Source organism: Trachemys scripta, chromosome 1 (assembly GCF_013100865.1).
Source record: "Trachemys scripta elegans isolate TJP31775 chromosome 1, CAS_Tse_1.0, whole genome shotgun sequence".
Lineage (NCBI taxonomy): Eukaryota > Metazoa > Chordata > Testudines > Emydidae > Trachemys > Trachemys scripta.
This window is the reverse complement of record NC_048298.1, coordinates 225,698,164-225,714,588: the sequence shown is the minus strand read 5'-3', so window position 1 is coordinate 225,714,588 and position 16,425 is coordinate 225,698,164. Positions and strand designations below refer to the sequence as shown.

Here is a 16,425-nt window from a genome sequence, read left to right as displayed (position 1 = left end):
AGACAAAAAAGGTTGGGGACCACTGCCTTAACTTGTGGTCCTGTTGCAAGCACTCCTATAAGCCATTGCACAGACTATTCCTGGGGCACAGGTTTGCCCCAGCTAGATTCTTCCACTTCTGATCTGCCCCCATGGCTCCTGTCTCTGATCTACCTTCACAGGGCCTTCTCTGGCCCATGTACAGCCTGCCCCCGTTTCTGGCAGGGACCCCTACTGCACTAGTAGTGCTGTCCAGGGGGGTATTATACCACTTCACACTTTAAAAGGTCCATAGGACAGTGATGAATTAGGCCACACATTTAAACAGGTTAAATTTTATGCTGCCATTTTCAGTTTATAACATGCTGCAGACCTTGCAGAGACAACACAAGACTCATAGACTTTAAGGTCAGAAGGGACCATCATGATCATCTGGTCTGACCCCCTGCATGCTGCAGGCCACAAAACCGTCCCTTATACCATATAAGCAGTTGAAGAGGGGGAAGCTGGAAATTTGAGCAACTGGATTAGGTTAGTGGTAGTTTCTGACCTGAAAGCAATTTGGGATGACACTAGTTGGATGTTTTTGCTATAATATTCAGTAATGTTGATATTTAACTTTTAAACTTAACATTTTATCAGCCCATGCAGATGAGGCAGTTCATGTGTCTGTAGCATCTAACCACACTGGTGACCCCGACCGCTGATCTGGTGAGTAAGCAAAACTGCCATAGTAAGAATCGCTATCTAACATGGCAGTAAACCTTGAGCTAGGAAACCCCCTTATTCCCTCCCTTATGATTCCCACGGAGTTTGATAACTCTTGGACCTGCTGGATTGCCAGTAAGGGGGGGTCCATATGAATTTAAAAAAGAGAGTGGGGAAACATGGACTGGCTTATGTAGAGCGATGGTAGAAACCGAGGCTCTGAGAAACAGTAATAAGAGTAAAAAAGCAAGAATTTTGCAACTTATATCTCTGGCAGTGAGATGGCTCAGACAGCATGCTGGAATGCTGGCCAAACAAGTAACAGAAAAAACAGGAGAAGTAGAAGAGGTAACCCGGGCAGTCGAGCACTGGAAAGCCCAAGCTCTGTTAGCAGGGCAACAGGTGGTCCAAACTCATGATATGCTTGAGCAAGTGAAGCAGGAAAATAAATTGAAAACAGCTGTAGAAAACCTGCAGAAGCAAAAAGCACCGTCCCCTGGGGTTCAGTGTTCTTCAAGTGCTTTTACAGTGCCTGAGGAATGGGGACAGAAATGGAAACAGGTGTTCCTAGTAAAATTAAAAGATGAAACGGGGTCCACTGCATTGCAACCACCACCTTATGATAAAAGCCAGGTTCCAGTTAAACTTAAACTGAGACCTAGACTGGTGCCTGTCAGAACGGGACAAGTAAGTGCACAGAAGGAAAGAGTAGCACATAATACTTTCACAGAATTGGTAAATCAGATGAAGGAAAATATAGAACAGTTCACAGAGCACATTAGGAGACAGGAGCTGCGACTCGATCGCAGGGGAGTGAATAAAAAAGCATTTCAAAGTAAAAAACCAAAATTAAGTGGGTTAACACCTAGAATTGATGCATTAACACATGGAGTTGCCCAAAACCAGTTAACTGCAGCAAAAAAGGGCACTCCCGCCATCCATCTGGCATGCACACAAAAGCAACAGACATTGGAGGAACAAATTCAGGTTTTACAAGAGCAGGTAACTACCCCCATTCTCCTCTCAAAGCCAGGATAAAAAACAGGGGCACGGTTCCTAACTGTGCAGGTTCCCAACTACTTTGACCCACGGAACCACACTCCGTGCTCATAACTGAAAATAGAACCTTCTTTCTCAAATATTTTTACATACCGGTTAAGTTTTGTCCTTGATATGCTTTCTTAGTTTGCTAAATTTGCTGCTGCTGCCTGTACCTTCAAATATCTTGATAGAGTTAATCTCTCTTGGCTCAGGTCTCGCTACATTCCTAGGTTGCTGTTCACCCCCTCCTTTCCCCCAGCCTCTCCTCAATTTTGCTCTCTCTCTTTGTTTTAAAAGTTAAAAGTTATAGTTTTTACAGAAACCTCCAAACAATACAGCAATTGAAAACAGAATGAAACAAGAAACAAAAAGAAAATAAGGTAAAAACTTCACTTTAAATAAATCCAGTAAATTAAGTATTTTAACCCTTCAGGAATGCAACAGTTGGAATTATTCCTAACTTTCTTGAAGATATGGTTGCCAAGCAACAGAAATGCACACTCTGCTTCTAATCCTAACCACTCACTAATATTTGAAATATGGACTTTTCTTATTTCCATATAGCAGAGTTTTAAAATAATGTTAAATAGAAAATAATGCAAAATTCCTTGTTACCAAATTAATACAATACATTTGGCAAATATTAATATATTTTTAACAATTTATGTAACAAGTTTTAAATAAAGTAATAATTTGTTTATTCAAATATAACTATTTTTTATTTGTTTGCCTTATTTTGTATAGTTATGAATAGAATTCTGGCACCATTTGTTGTTAATTGTAAATCTGTCCTGTATGTCATGTGTGTTGTCTTATGTTGTATGGGTCACGTGACTATTTTTTATTATTTTTATTTTGTTGCAACAAAAGTCAATTTTATACCCTTCTAAAAATTTATGTATATGTGGTACCACACTATTTTAAGATCATGGTTGGGGTATAATCATAGTATTATTAGCACCAATATTTTGTGCAAAGTTCAAAAATGTTTCAGTTACAAATATATGTACATATATTTCCACATATTTCTGCCTCAACAAATAATGCAATTGCAAACAAAAATATTCTCTGATCAATCACAGTTTTGTTGTGATTTTTAAGATTTTTTTTTTATTTGTTATTCAAAGAAAAAATGTAAGGGGAAACCTTCAACATTAAGGTAAAAATAATATTAACAAAACGTTAATTTTTTGGGAGGGCTTTTTATAAACTTGTTTGCACTTTTAAATATAGTTATAAGAATATCATAACCAAAATGTTTTAAACTAACAATTTATGCATAAAGCTAACCAAACCAAACAGGTTTCCACCTTTGGCTCCCAAACATAACAAAGCATCATGAAAGTATACCCTCAAATACCCTCAAAATACTGTATTTAAAATTTATTTTGGTTTAATTTTATACTTAGTTTAATTTTTTATGCTTTTCTTTTGTTGTTATGTTATGTTAATGGGAAGCAGTGGTTGTTAAAGTTGTGCTTCTAAACAGTTAAGAGTGAAATTAGTATCACAAGCAAATTAACTCTAAAAAGCTTAGTAAAAATTCTGTTAACTCCTTTGCTGAAACAAATTGTTCAGCAAGGGAAAGCAATACACCTTCTCATGGAAGATTGTGAGCATTTATTTTAGCCGTTAAGCATTACATTTCGTATAAAAATATTAGTAATGCACTTCAAATGAAAATGAGTGTCTATACAACAATTGCAAAAGTATAGCTTGTGTTATAAAAGGCTTGGTCCCTATTACATTGTTCTTATTACATTGTAAACAAACTAAGTTAAACTGTGTATTAAGTTTGAGTTACTGAAAACAAAAACAAAAAACAAACAAAAATCCTTTATTATGTTAACAAACTAGCTGTTTAAGTTGCATCCCACAGACCAAAGACACCAGAAAATATCACACCCTGAAGACACCAGATGATATCAGTATACAGTGAAGAAACCCCCAAGCATCAAGAACAGAAAAATGAAGTGCTTTATAAATAAGAGATTGGTCAAATACACCTCTATCTACCATATATGGACAATTAAGTTAACAATCAGCTAAAAAACACTAGCTGGACCAGGATAAGCCATCATTTAATTTCAACTTAGTTATTATGTAAAAACAACTGTATTATTGCTGTACTACTGTATTATTGTTGTACTGTTGTCTTATTGCTGTATTGTATTATTGCTGTACAACATTTACAATGTGCATAACCTTGCTAAACTGTTAATTTTTATCTATGTGTTGGTTAAACAAACAAATGGCAGCAAACAACCTGAAGGCAAAAAAAAAAAAAAAAAAAAGTAATAAAACAAACAAAAAGTAACATAGTAACTACAAATTGAGTAAACACATTGCCTGTTAGTACCAGTGATAATTTGGGTCAGTGACACTGCATCCTAACTAAGGCACATGTTATTCAAAACAATCTTGTCCAGTGTCTGGGTACCAATACTACATCCTGACATAGTACTATTTAATAAATTGGTTACTGTCCATTCAGTAGGTTATCTGGAAGACAGCATCCATAAAAAACAACTAGATCTATGTCAACTACTGGTGTATCGCAGAGCCGTGCAACCAATGGAACAGAGAAGCTAGCCACTTCTATTTCCTGCCCAGTAAAGCTAACCAGAGGGTGACAACTAGCAGTAAGGGTAACCTATAACATGAATGGACAGTACTGTGTAGTAACTAATTACAATATATATATATACACACACACACACACACACACACACATACATACACACACACACACACACACCCCTCAGTGGTAGTGTCATTACTCCAAATTTCTGTTTTTCTTCTCATATACATAGCACTGTGGGACACACCATCACAATCCCTATCCAATATTTCAAAACACTCAGCCTAATACTACTGACAAGTGATAACTGAAATTGCCCTAATAGGAGTGAGTTTCTATCTGTGTTACCAAAGTAAAAAGACCAAAGTACAACACCGGACTAGAAAAACATGATTATGCTTAGATATAAAGTAGTGTCATATGTACACATACATACTATACATATATGCCCACACACACTACAAATATATATGCCATATCCATATAATTCATATATATTGATTATTTGAGAGTGCCTCTAAGGCTCAATCATAATACTACATACCTCAGTCATGGTCCCGGGCCTAAAATTCCCAGGCCCACCATAAGGGATTAAAAAATAATTGGATAATAAAATCTGTCTGCCAGTCGTACGAGGGAATGTGCAGACTAAACAAACAAATGGGGCATAAGTGTATAGATGGTAAAATAAAGTAACCACCTAACAGTGTTTAGCCCACTGGGTTATCTTTAGTTTATGCATTATGCTTTTCCGGGACGATGAGTAAACATCCTCCCCTTAAAAAGACAAGAAGTGGGGGAAATGTAAGTGAAGGCCCTAATGAAGGCCCAGTATGAGGCCTGAACCAAACTAAAGTAATGGTCAAGACTTTGCTAACATAAAGCAAAGTTAAGCTGTGAGCCAGAGGCAGGCTCTGCTCACAGAAGCTGGCAAGGAAAGGGCTGATGCTGCAAAAAGACATACCTAAAAGGTACTGGACACCAGATATCAGAACATACACTATATTGGAACATTCCACAGATAACATGGAACAGGCCGACCCATCCCAATGACAGGGGCAAAAGGGTAAAATGATGGATAGAGTTGTTCTGATCGAACCAACATGTACAAGGTGCGAGGCGGCACCTTATTACGTGAAGGGGTTGCACCTTAATACGTCAGGAGTGATGTGTAACTTGTTTGTACCCGTGTATAAAAATGTATCCCGGGGGTAGTGTCTTTGTCTGGCCACGGGGGCAGTGGAAAGTCCCGCCACTGAGCCGGGTCCTTGCCAAGAGGCATCTATTAGTAGTATGCCCGGTAGACTAAGTAATCTACGGGGAACTGCAATTGTGTCCGAGGTCGCAATAAACCTGGCCGAGGTGCCTTTGTACCTTACTAGACTCTGTGGTTATTGGGGGTTCTCGTCAGGTTTGCTGTGTCAGCTATCTGCGCAGAGCTGGGGCAGCACAAAGAGGGAACACACGCATGCAGCCGAGTGATATCAACAGGAGAAAGCAGAAGCACCACACCGGTAGCATCTAACAACAGTCTACACAACACGACAATGCATGCTCAAGGAGTGTGAATTCTAAAACTCATCAACATGTTGCACACTAACCGGCCCTTGCAGTCCCATTTCAAACAACACTATGTTAACAGGCACTAAGAACTTTTAGCACGTCAGCAAGATCTACATGAGCTAGTTAAGGTGCAACATGTTGATGTGCTTGAGAATTCACACCCCTTGAGTGCACATTACCACACTGTTTAGACAAGCCCTCAGAAATAATTTCAAACTGTATGAAGACTCTGCATTGGTTTACACTCAGTTCTCATTTTTAGGATTTTGTCATAACAGTGAAGGCTAGCTGCCTTTTTTTTTTTAAAGATGAAATTTAGAACAATTCTGCAGCAAATTCTGCAACACTGCACAATACTTGAGATCTTCAATATAAGTCAGGAACTTTAGGAAAGGAGAGCTTAGAAACATACCATCCACTGACCAAAACTATTACTTTCTGTTTAAGTGTAATCAAGTCTGAGGTTCCGTACAAAATATGGTGCCTGGTAAGCTTATCACTACAGGGAGAGAGCCCAAGTAAAAGGCTGTCATTATTTTGACCTTTTGAAGTGGCCTTTTCCTTCCCTCCTCCCAAACCCCACACGGGCTACCTTGTCAGTTCTTTCCCTATGTTTATAATCAATTAATAAAGAATACATGATTTTTAAATTATAGTGACTTTATTTCCTTTGAAAGCAAGCTGTGATCGAAGGGGGGAGGGTGGGTTGTTTAGAGGGAATGAGTCAATCAAGATGGCGGGTTTTCATCAAGGGGAAACAGAACTTTCACACCGTAGCCTGGCCAGTCATGAAACTGGTTTTCAAATCTTCTCTGATGTGCAGCGCTTCCTGGTGTGCTCTTCTAATCGCCCTGGTGTCTGGCTGCGTGTAATCAGCAGCCAGGCGATTTGCCTCAACCTCCCACCCCACCACAAACATCTCGCCCTTACTCTCCCAGAGATTGTGGAGCACACAGCAAGCATCAATAACAATGGGAATATTGGTTTGGCTGAGGTCTGAGCGAGTCAGTAATGTGCACCAGCGACCCTTTAAACGTCCAAATGCACATTCTACCACCATTCTGCACTTGCTCAGCCTATAGTTGAACCTGAGTACTGTCCAGCCTAGGGTGACCAGATGTCCCGATTTTATAGGGACAGTCCCTATTTTTGGGTATTTTTCTTATAGAGGCTCCTATTACCCCCCATCCCGGTCCCGATTTTTCACACTTGCTAGGGTGACCAGATGTCCCGATTTTATAGGGACAGTCCCTATTTTGGGGTATTTTTCTTATAGAGGCTCCTATTACCCCCCATCCCGGTCCCGATTTTTCACACTTGCTGTCTGGTCACCCTAGTCCAGCCTGCCTGTGTATGGCTTCGTGAGCCATGGCATTAAGGGGTAGGCTGGGTCCCCAAGGATAACTATAGGCATGTCAACATCCCCAACAGTTATTTTATGGTCTGGGAAGTAAATCCCTTGCTGCAGCCGTTTAAAGAGATTAGGGTTCCTAAAGATGCAAGCATCATGAACCCTTCCCAGCCATCCCACGTTGATGTTGGTGAAATGTCCCTTGTGATCCAACAGTGCTTGCAGCACCATTCAAAAGTACCCTTTGTGGTTTATGTACTGGCTGCCCTGGTGCTCTGGCGCCAAGATAGGGATATGGGTTCCATCTATCGCCCCACCACAGTTAGGGAATCCCATTGCAGCAAAGCCATTCACTAGGACCTGCACATTTCCCAGAGTCACTACCTTTGGTAGCAGCACCTCAGTGATTGCTTTGGCTACTTGCATCACAGCAGCCCCCACAGTAGATTTGCCCACTCCAAATTGATTCCCGACTGACCGGTAGCTGTCTGGCGTTGCAAGCTTCCACAGGGCTATCGCCACTCGCTTCTCAACTGTGAGGGCTGCTCTCATCTTGGTATTCTGGCGCTTCAGGGGAGGGGAAAGCAAGTCACAAATTTCCATGAAAGTGCCCTTAGGCATGCGAAAGTTACGCAGCCACTGGGAATTGTCCCAGACCTGCAACACTATGCGGTCCCACCAATCTGTGCTTGTTTCCCAGGCCCAGAATCTGCGTTCCATGGCTAGAACCTGCCCCATTAACACCATGATCTCCAAAGCGTCGGGGCCTGCAGTTTGAGAGAATTGTGTCCATATCCTCATCACTCTCGTCGTCGTCCCGCTGCCGTTACCGCCTCCTCCTCGCCTGGTTTTTCAGGTTCTGGTTCAGCATAAACTGCACGATAATGTGCGAGGTGTTTACAATGTTCACGACTGCTGCCTTGAGCTGAGCAGACTCCATCCTTGCCATGGTATGGCGTCTGCACAGTTCACCCAAGAAAAAAGGCGCGAAACGGTTGTCTGACATTGCTTTCATGGAGGGAGGGGGGAGACTGTTCCCAGAACTACCAGCGACAATGTTTTTTGCCCCATCAGGCATTGGGATCTCAACCCAGAATTCCAATGGGCAGGGGAGACTGCGGGAACTATGGGATAGCTACCCACAGAGCAACACTCCAGAAGTCGATGCCAGCCTCGGTACTATGGACACACACCGCTGAATTAATGTGCTTAGTGTGGCCGCATGCACTCTACTTTATACAATCTGTTGCCAAAAATCAAAGTCTGTAAAATCGGAGTAATCCCGTAGCGTAGACATACCCTTAGCCTTACTGCACTGGAAAGGAATTAAAAAAAAAAAAACTGACTCCAATACTACTGATATGCAATTTCTATGAATTCACACATTTGTAATACAGTCATTATCTGCATAACAAAAGAGCATTAGTCCATATAACTAAGTTCTTCACTTTCATTCTATTTTATGATGCTTTCACAATAAAAAAATTTCTGGAGGATTTTTTTCCACTGAGAAATGTTAATAGCTACTGGTATTGGGAAGAAAAGCAAGATTGACTCATTCTGATCTCCTGGATAAGAAATTTTACAGCTAGCAGTCTTCCACTGGGAATTCAAATTGAAAGCACCTGTGCCCATCATAATAGAACAATTAGAAAGAAAAGCAGACACCCTTAAAACCAGAGTCCCACAAAGTCCATTTACATAAGGCAATAAATCATTCAGTAAATCATTCACTCTACACCATACTGATAGAACTTCAAGTTTATACATCTGCTGGGCAGAAGAGGATACAAATGATGACCCTCCAGAAGCAAAGGCAAAAGACTAGTTAACCTTCCAAGAGGCTAAGGATAACACGGGACTAAGCCTAGATTTTTAAAGTGATTTAAATGTTGCTTCACTCAGCACTGCAATGCTGAACTGACTTAGGAGTTTTCAAAGTGATTTAGGGGGCAAAGAGACTTAGGCTCCTAAAACAGTTAGGTTTTGCAATGCTGAACAAAGCATAAATACGTTTAAAAATTTGGGCCTCTGCTTCTAACCAGGACATTGTCCTTCTATTGGAAGATAATACCACTCCCTTTGTAGAGTTAGGTGTGTATGGTAAATGTTTCAAACTCTGGTAAAGTGCACTGCACTGTATTAGCGCCCGGAAAAGTGACATGTGGCCCTTGGATAATCAGTGAACTAGAGCTTCCAACCAGAGATGTCAGTTTGTAAGGCTCTACTCCACATCTTTAGTCAAATGAAATCCCTAATACCAATTTCAGACACTAGTATATCTTGTAAATCCAAACAGTGCAGAAGATTTTATCAGATGCACACCCACATAAGAATGCAAAATAACTTAGATGCTAAGTTTATTAAAACAGCTACTCTACAACTAAAATCAACCATTTTCTGCAATTTCTAATCCTCTAGGAGGAAATGATTATCCAGCACACATAGCATTCACTGTGGTACATTTAGCATCTAGTAAGAGTTGCAACATAGAAATATACAGCTCAGATTGTACGGTATTATATTTATCAGAGTTTAGTGTCCTTTTACATTACTTTGTTAAACTTCACAGTACTGAACAACTAACAACTACCATTGTTGATTTTGAAGAAATGGAGATTCAAGAGGGAAAAACAAAATGAACATTACACAAAACAAAAGAAACTCACAAGCAATCAGCTATAAAACTACCAGTCTCTTGGTAGTTTAGACAAGTATTAGCAAAGATTAGCAATTTATGCCACTAACTCACTTTTTGACTGAATGCAGTGACTAACATCCTCATAACTCATCAACACCACACACCTCAGATTCACCCATTACAAAAGTATTCTAATTTAAGTCTCAGAAAGTAAAGAAACTTACTGTTCTTGTCCCTGTAGATCTACGTATTCCTCTAATATTAGATAGGTTTCTTGGGCTAGTTGAAGTTCCCAGGGGGAGAGCTGTGGAAAGATGAGGAGGACTGGAAGGAGTCACCAAAGGAGATATCAGGTTATCTAGCATACTTTGTTTAGATTTGGAGGTTTTATTAGTAAAAATGAGAGGTTCACTGTCCCCAGCATCTCCACTACCAATTTCAGTCTTCTCTTCATTCTTGATCCTTCTCAAACAATCCTTTAACATCAACTGGGTTGTAGGCTGACTGAGCCAGCACAGGAAGAGTTCATCCACTTTCATTTTTAGTACAGGTTGCAAAACTTTCCCAGTTGGCATCTTCTACCAGTTTACCTTTGTTCCAACAAAGGAACTCAAGTCAATCAGATTAAGGAAGTTTCACTGCTTATTCCACTGTTTTTCACTCTGTTGCACAAAATCCAAGATGCCTGTTAAAAGAAAGATTTTATTGCTTAATATTATGGTTGCATCAAGATGTCAAGACTGAACTAATGCCATGTGGTACAAACTCAGATACAAGACTTGATGACAAACATACAAATAAATGAGAATTGGGTCACATTCCATCGACTATGGATTAGTACAACAATCTATGAAAAGGCTTTTAAAACTAATCTGGGCTGTGAAGGTTGTTGCTCTGAGTCCCCATCCTGTACAATCTTAGCATAAGGGAGATAATTTATCTGGTCTACACTACAGACCTATATCAATATAACTACATCGCTCAGGGTGTGAAAAATCCACCCCCCAATGTAGTTATACCAATCTAACCTCCCCCATGTAGACAGTGCTATGTGGACAGGCGAGTTTCTCTTGTCAACAGTTACTGCTTCTGAGGGAGGTCGATTAACTACATCAATGAGAGAAGCTCTTCTGTCAGCCTAGGAGTGTTTTCACTAAAGCTTTTACCACTGTAGATTGTACATGAAGACAAGCCCTAATACTTTTCAGACATTTATTTCCAATTTTGCCAGAAAAAACCCTTCCTTTCTGTGCATGTAGATGTGCAAAGTTTTAAGGGCTTTTTTTAAAAAAATGGAAATAGAAGTGGATCGTAAATAAGGCTTCGAACCTGACTGATACTATGGAGGCATTACATGCAAGCGGTGAAATTCCAAGCAAATGAAGTTAGTATTAATGAAATGTTAAGACTGAGATATCAAGCGTTTGAGTCAGGAAATACAGAGCTAACGTTGAAAACTCAACCTTAATTCTGCATCTTATGCTTATGCCTTAAAATATGATCCCTTCGTCTCACTTTAAATGATTTATCAGTATAATCCTAAATGAAATTTATCATCAAGTTTATACAGTTATGGTATGTTGCGGTCTTCAGACTATTTGATTCTTATGTCTCAGTCAGGACAACAACACAAATCAAAGTTGAAAATACCAGTTAATGTTATTAATTTTTACAATGTATGGAACGTACTGTTTTTTTAAAAGCCAATGCAAACATATGATGGCTTTAAGTGTTGGGATGGCTGCAAGACCTTTCAGCTTTGAATTACTCTCACTTCTGAGGCAAAGCTCCAGGTTGAAAATGCCTGAGTTCAGAATTTAAGGAAAGAAGCAAAGGGCTAAAGCAAAATACTAAAAAAAAACCCCACACTGTTCTATCCCAGTTCTGTAGTTGACCCAGATCTCTCAGTCACCGCATCTGTAAAAAAACACCTGACATAAACAGGCTTAATGTTTGCAAAGCATTCTTATCCTTAGGTGGAAGGCTTTATAGATATGCAAAATAGTTGTAATTATTATTATTATTATTAAAACCTCAGTTAAGGAAGAAGTAGATCTGAAACTTTTGTTAGCACTGTAATTTACATACATTTAAAATTAGGAAGTTTGAGCCTTTATCCAGTCTTCCAGCTAGCATGCTTCACAATAATGGACAAACTCAAACTCAGGACCCTTTAAACATCCATAACATCACTTACTCAGACTTTCTTTAGATATGGCTTGTTTGCAGATCCCAACACTCATTCAAACCAAGACAGAGTGAATCAGAATTAACTGCAAGTTAGATGTTCCACTATGTATTTGCAGGTTAGGATTTTCTGTTATCTAAGTGAATTAGGAGCTCATGTAACACTGAAAGTCAATGTGATCTGTGCACCATAAACCACTGAGGCTCTTTAAAAGAAAAGAAAAAAAGCCACTCACAATGTTATACAGTCCATATTTTAGGGTGTCAACAAATAAGGGCAGAGTAAAGATTCAGCTTTTCCTAAATTGCTGATGTTTGATTCCATAACATCCATGTTGATTTTGCAGTAATTTTCTGCAGGGAAAGCATGCCTGAGAGAGGCAGCCAAAACACACTATGCAATGATAACGGTGGCAATTAAGCACTCAAGACAAGGCAGGCAGAACTAGATTTAAATGATCAACTTTATCTCTTCCCCTCCCACCTTTCCGTTGGCTACTATAGCTTTTCAGATATTGTGTTTATGAAATCAGAGTTATCCATGGTGTTGAACTCATACACTGTTCACGGAATGGCAACGATAGGATATGGAAGAAACGCATTGAGTGGCCCATCCCACCCAGCTCACTGCAGGACTGATTGCATCTATGGTCTATCTCCTGATAGACTCTGTCCCCTGAGGAGAGAGAACCGGGGTGCCTTGGTGCGGGTCATGAAATTAATAGACAACAGGTTTAAAGCGATCATGAGGAAGTACTTCACCCAATGCACAGTCAACCGCTGGAACTTGTCACCAGGGGATGTTATTAAAGCCAGAACTATAACTTGGTTAAAAAAAGAATTAGCTACGTTCATGGAGGATAGGTCCAACCACAGTTATTAGTAGGGTGACCAGACTGTCCCAATTTTAAGGTCTTTGTTTTACCCCAGCCTGATTTTTCACATTTGGTCACCATAGCCATTAGCCAAGATGGTCAGAGATGCAACCCCACCCTCCCACAGGGCACGCTAAACCTCTGACTGCCAGGAGCGGAGACTGGATGACAGGGAGGGATCACTTGATAATTACCCAGTTCTGAAGGCAGGACACTGGACTAGATGAACCATTGATCTAACCGCGATGGCCGTTCTTACGGCCTTAGCTGTCTCCAGCCCTGCTCAGCCTCTCCTCTGTCCCCCTCCCCCCGCGTCTGCCCCCGCCACATCCCTGGGCGGCGGACAGGCCCCCGCAGCAGCACGGACCCGCTCACAAACAGGGCTGCAGCCGCCCAGGGCCCGGGCCGCCCCGCGCTCCCCGGCAAGATCCCGGCCCTGCGGCGCGGCGCGGCGCGGCGCGGCGCAGCGCAGGGGGGGAGGGGTGGCGGCGACGGCGGCGGTTTCACGTCTCACCTCCCGCCGCTGCCTTCAAACCCGCCGCGCCGCCTTCCGGCCCGCCCCGCGCGAGAGCGGACACTTTATCCAGCCGCAGCTCTCACGAGAGTCTCCCCGCGAGAAGCTGCGCCCGGTTGCCAGGGTGACAGGGGGGCACGTGGCTGGAAGAAAACATAGCCACGCCGGGAGGCTGCTGCTGCGTCCTGACGTTACCGTGCAGGCGCCTCACCTTCCCAGTACCCTGTGCGGCGTGACGACACCCCCCCGGCTTTCCGGTGTTTTGTTGGCTCCTCCCTTCTACTGCTCCTTTCCCAGCAGCCTGTGCGGCGCGCGTGGGAGGCTGGCTCTGTGCCCCCTCTCGTCCTTTCCCAGCAGCCTGTGTGGTGTAGAGCCCCCTTTGCGGCCCCCTGTACACCTTCCACCTCCCCCATGCCCTGCGGGCTCCCAACATTGCCTCCTGGGGGTCCAGGATTGGGGCCGAGCACCCTCCAGTTACCCCCTGTGCCATTGCCATCAGCATCACCTGGGTTCCTTCCCTCCCTCTTGGGAGCCTCCTGAACCCTGTGGCTGAGGGGGCATCCTGGGGTAGGGAAGCTCCCACCTGGCCTCATAGTGCATCACAACATAAGAGGCACAATGTAGGGGCCCAGCTTGTCACTGTAATCAAGTAGGTGCAACACAAGGTGCTGCTACATATCAGTGCCATTTGCCACAATGTTCCTCCTAGGCTCTCTCCCACCCCCACCCCAAACCCTCAAGGATGGCAACTCTCTTGGCAATAGTTGCCAATCTGTGGTTCGTGGTCCACAGAGTACTTGCTGGTATTCTGAAGAGAGCTGACTAATCACGTGATGCTGGCTCTTCTTGTTTCCAGCTGTTAAGTTCCATTAAGAGAGAGCTAAAAATACATTAAATATTTTCCGATTGCGTTTCTATGTAAGCAATTGCTGTAGTTGCCATAGGAATGCTATGGTGGGGTTGCAAATGGGAGGAAAGGTGGTTCATGTGATAGCAAATGGGAGGGGAGGGGAAGCCCGGCAATGGTGAATGTAAAGGTAGATGATAGACAATCTCTCTATTAAGAACTTCTCACAGTTTGAGAGCCACTCCCTGCCATATAGTTCACTTCACTGTTTATCTTTCTCTCCAGCCTCAAAACCTCTGTGTAGTTTCATACTTTGTTTAAATTTCACAAATAAACTTCTGGGACTTTCTGGATAGGCTTGTGGGGTTGAGGGGGTTAAGAGGGACATGTGCTCAGACCCTTGCACACACACAACTTTTCCCTCACCTATTGGCATCCACTCAGTACAGCTGCAGGTATGGTGACCAGACAGCAAGTGTGAAAAATCGGGACGGGGGTGGGGGATAATAGGCTTCTATATAAGAAAAAGCCTCAAATATCGGGATTGTCCCTATAAAATCGGGACATCTGGTCACCCTAGCTGCAGGCCCCCTGTATTTGTACCCAGATTCCCCCACCCTCTCTTCTGATATGGTTTCACCTCCTTTCATATATATATATCATCCACGTATCACAGTGAAGTGAAAGAAAGGATTTAGCTAAATGTAATCTATTTGCTGTTGGCTTCCTTTGGCAGCTTCTGTATAGTGGTGGAATGGCAGTCTTTGAAGTGTCAGAGTTCCAGGACTGGGGCAGCATTGCAAATGTTCTTTCCCCACTTTATCATCTACATGAAGCAGCAACAAAGAAGTTGGAACGGAATGCAGTGGTTCGAAGGAAGGAATAGAGAGTGTGTCTACACTGCAATAAAACACCGATGGCTGGCCCATCTCAGCTGACTCAGGTTGCAGGGCTATAAAATTGCAGTGAAGACTTGGGCTGAAGCCTGGACTCTAGGATCCCACAGGTGGGGAGCATTCCAGAGCCAAGGCTCCAGCACAAGCTCAGACATCTACATCACAATTTTATAGGCCTGCAGCCTGACTTCTGCAAGCCTGAGTTAGCTGACACAGGCCAGCTGCAGGTGTTTTATTGCAGTGTAGACATACCCTGACTTTAAGATTAGGTGAATCTAGGAGAAGTGAAAAAGTGGGATTGCTCCTCCACTGTGAAGAGTGAAGGAAAGAGGCAATAGATAAGAAGATGCTAAGATTGGATGAGCAAAGGAGAAGGTTCATATAAGCGCTGAGAGAGAATCTGGTATAAATCCAAAGGCCAACAAATTCAGGAAAGCAATTCCTGTATTAAAAATATTAGCCTTCTGCCCAAAACAATGATGCTATTGTCATTGTTTTTGAGTTTTTTGAACCATTCCCGTAATTACTTTAATATTTTTACACAGTTTTTAAAATTGGATTCAGAGATGTTAAGAAAGCCTGTAAATTGATGAAGGATAGGTTGAGAGGCCCCCACTTTCTCAAGTAAGATAGTATTCTGGTTCCTGCATATTGGACTGTAAAGTTAGGAGAGTAGGATTTTATGAAGACTAAAATGTATTGAACTGCATTATCCAAGATGGGAAGTGATTAAGGCATTGAGCATAAGATATGCAAAGGAGAATCTGAAGTAAGGATAAATCTGTGAATGTTCTGGAGGTAGTGAAGGACAGACTTCAATATGGAAGATGAGGGAAGACAAAAAAGTTTGTCACAGATTACACGATTTCTGGCCCTAGAAGTACAGGTCTGAATTAAGCAGAGTGATAGAAGAGTCAGAGACATGGAACAAAGAGGACTCTTAAAACATTTTGAATGTCTTTGAAGCATTCCTTAGTGATGGTGTAGCCATGTGTTGATTGACAGAGTGACAACAGGTGGCAATAGAGGGATCAGAGAGCGAGTGGAGTGAGTTGTAAAGTTGGATATCATCTGCATAGAAATGATGCCCTTTGTTGACGCTGGCAATGAGATCTCCCATAGGGAGCAGATGGAGAAATCAGAGAAAAGAAATAAAACATCTGTGAAAAATACACAGGGTCTAAGTCTGGTCTATGCTTGTTAGTGTAAATTCAAAGTGACTCCATTGACTTCAATAGAATT

General features: G+C 42.0%; 1 protein-coding gene across 1 annotated transcript in view; it reads right to left on the bottom strand.

Moving 5' to 3' along the window:
- PPP2R3B (protein phosphatase 2 regulatory subunit B''beta) overlaps positions 1-13,258 on the bottom strand; it is a 90,121-nt gene extending 76,863 nt beyond the window's left edge. The window contains exons 1-2 of the mRNA XM_034773499.1: positions 13,121-13,258; positions 10,089-10,549 (exon numbers count right to left, since the gene is read on the bottom strand). Coding sequence (XP_034629390.1) covers positions 10,089-10,439 — 351 coding nt within the window. The 5' untranslated portion in view covers positions 10,440-10,549; positions 13,121-13,258. The remainder of the gene's footprint in view (positions 1-10,088; positions 10,550-13,120) is intronic.
- Positions 13,259-16,425: the final 3,167 nt, after the last annotated feature.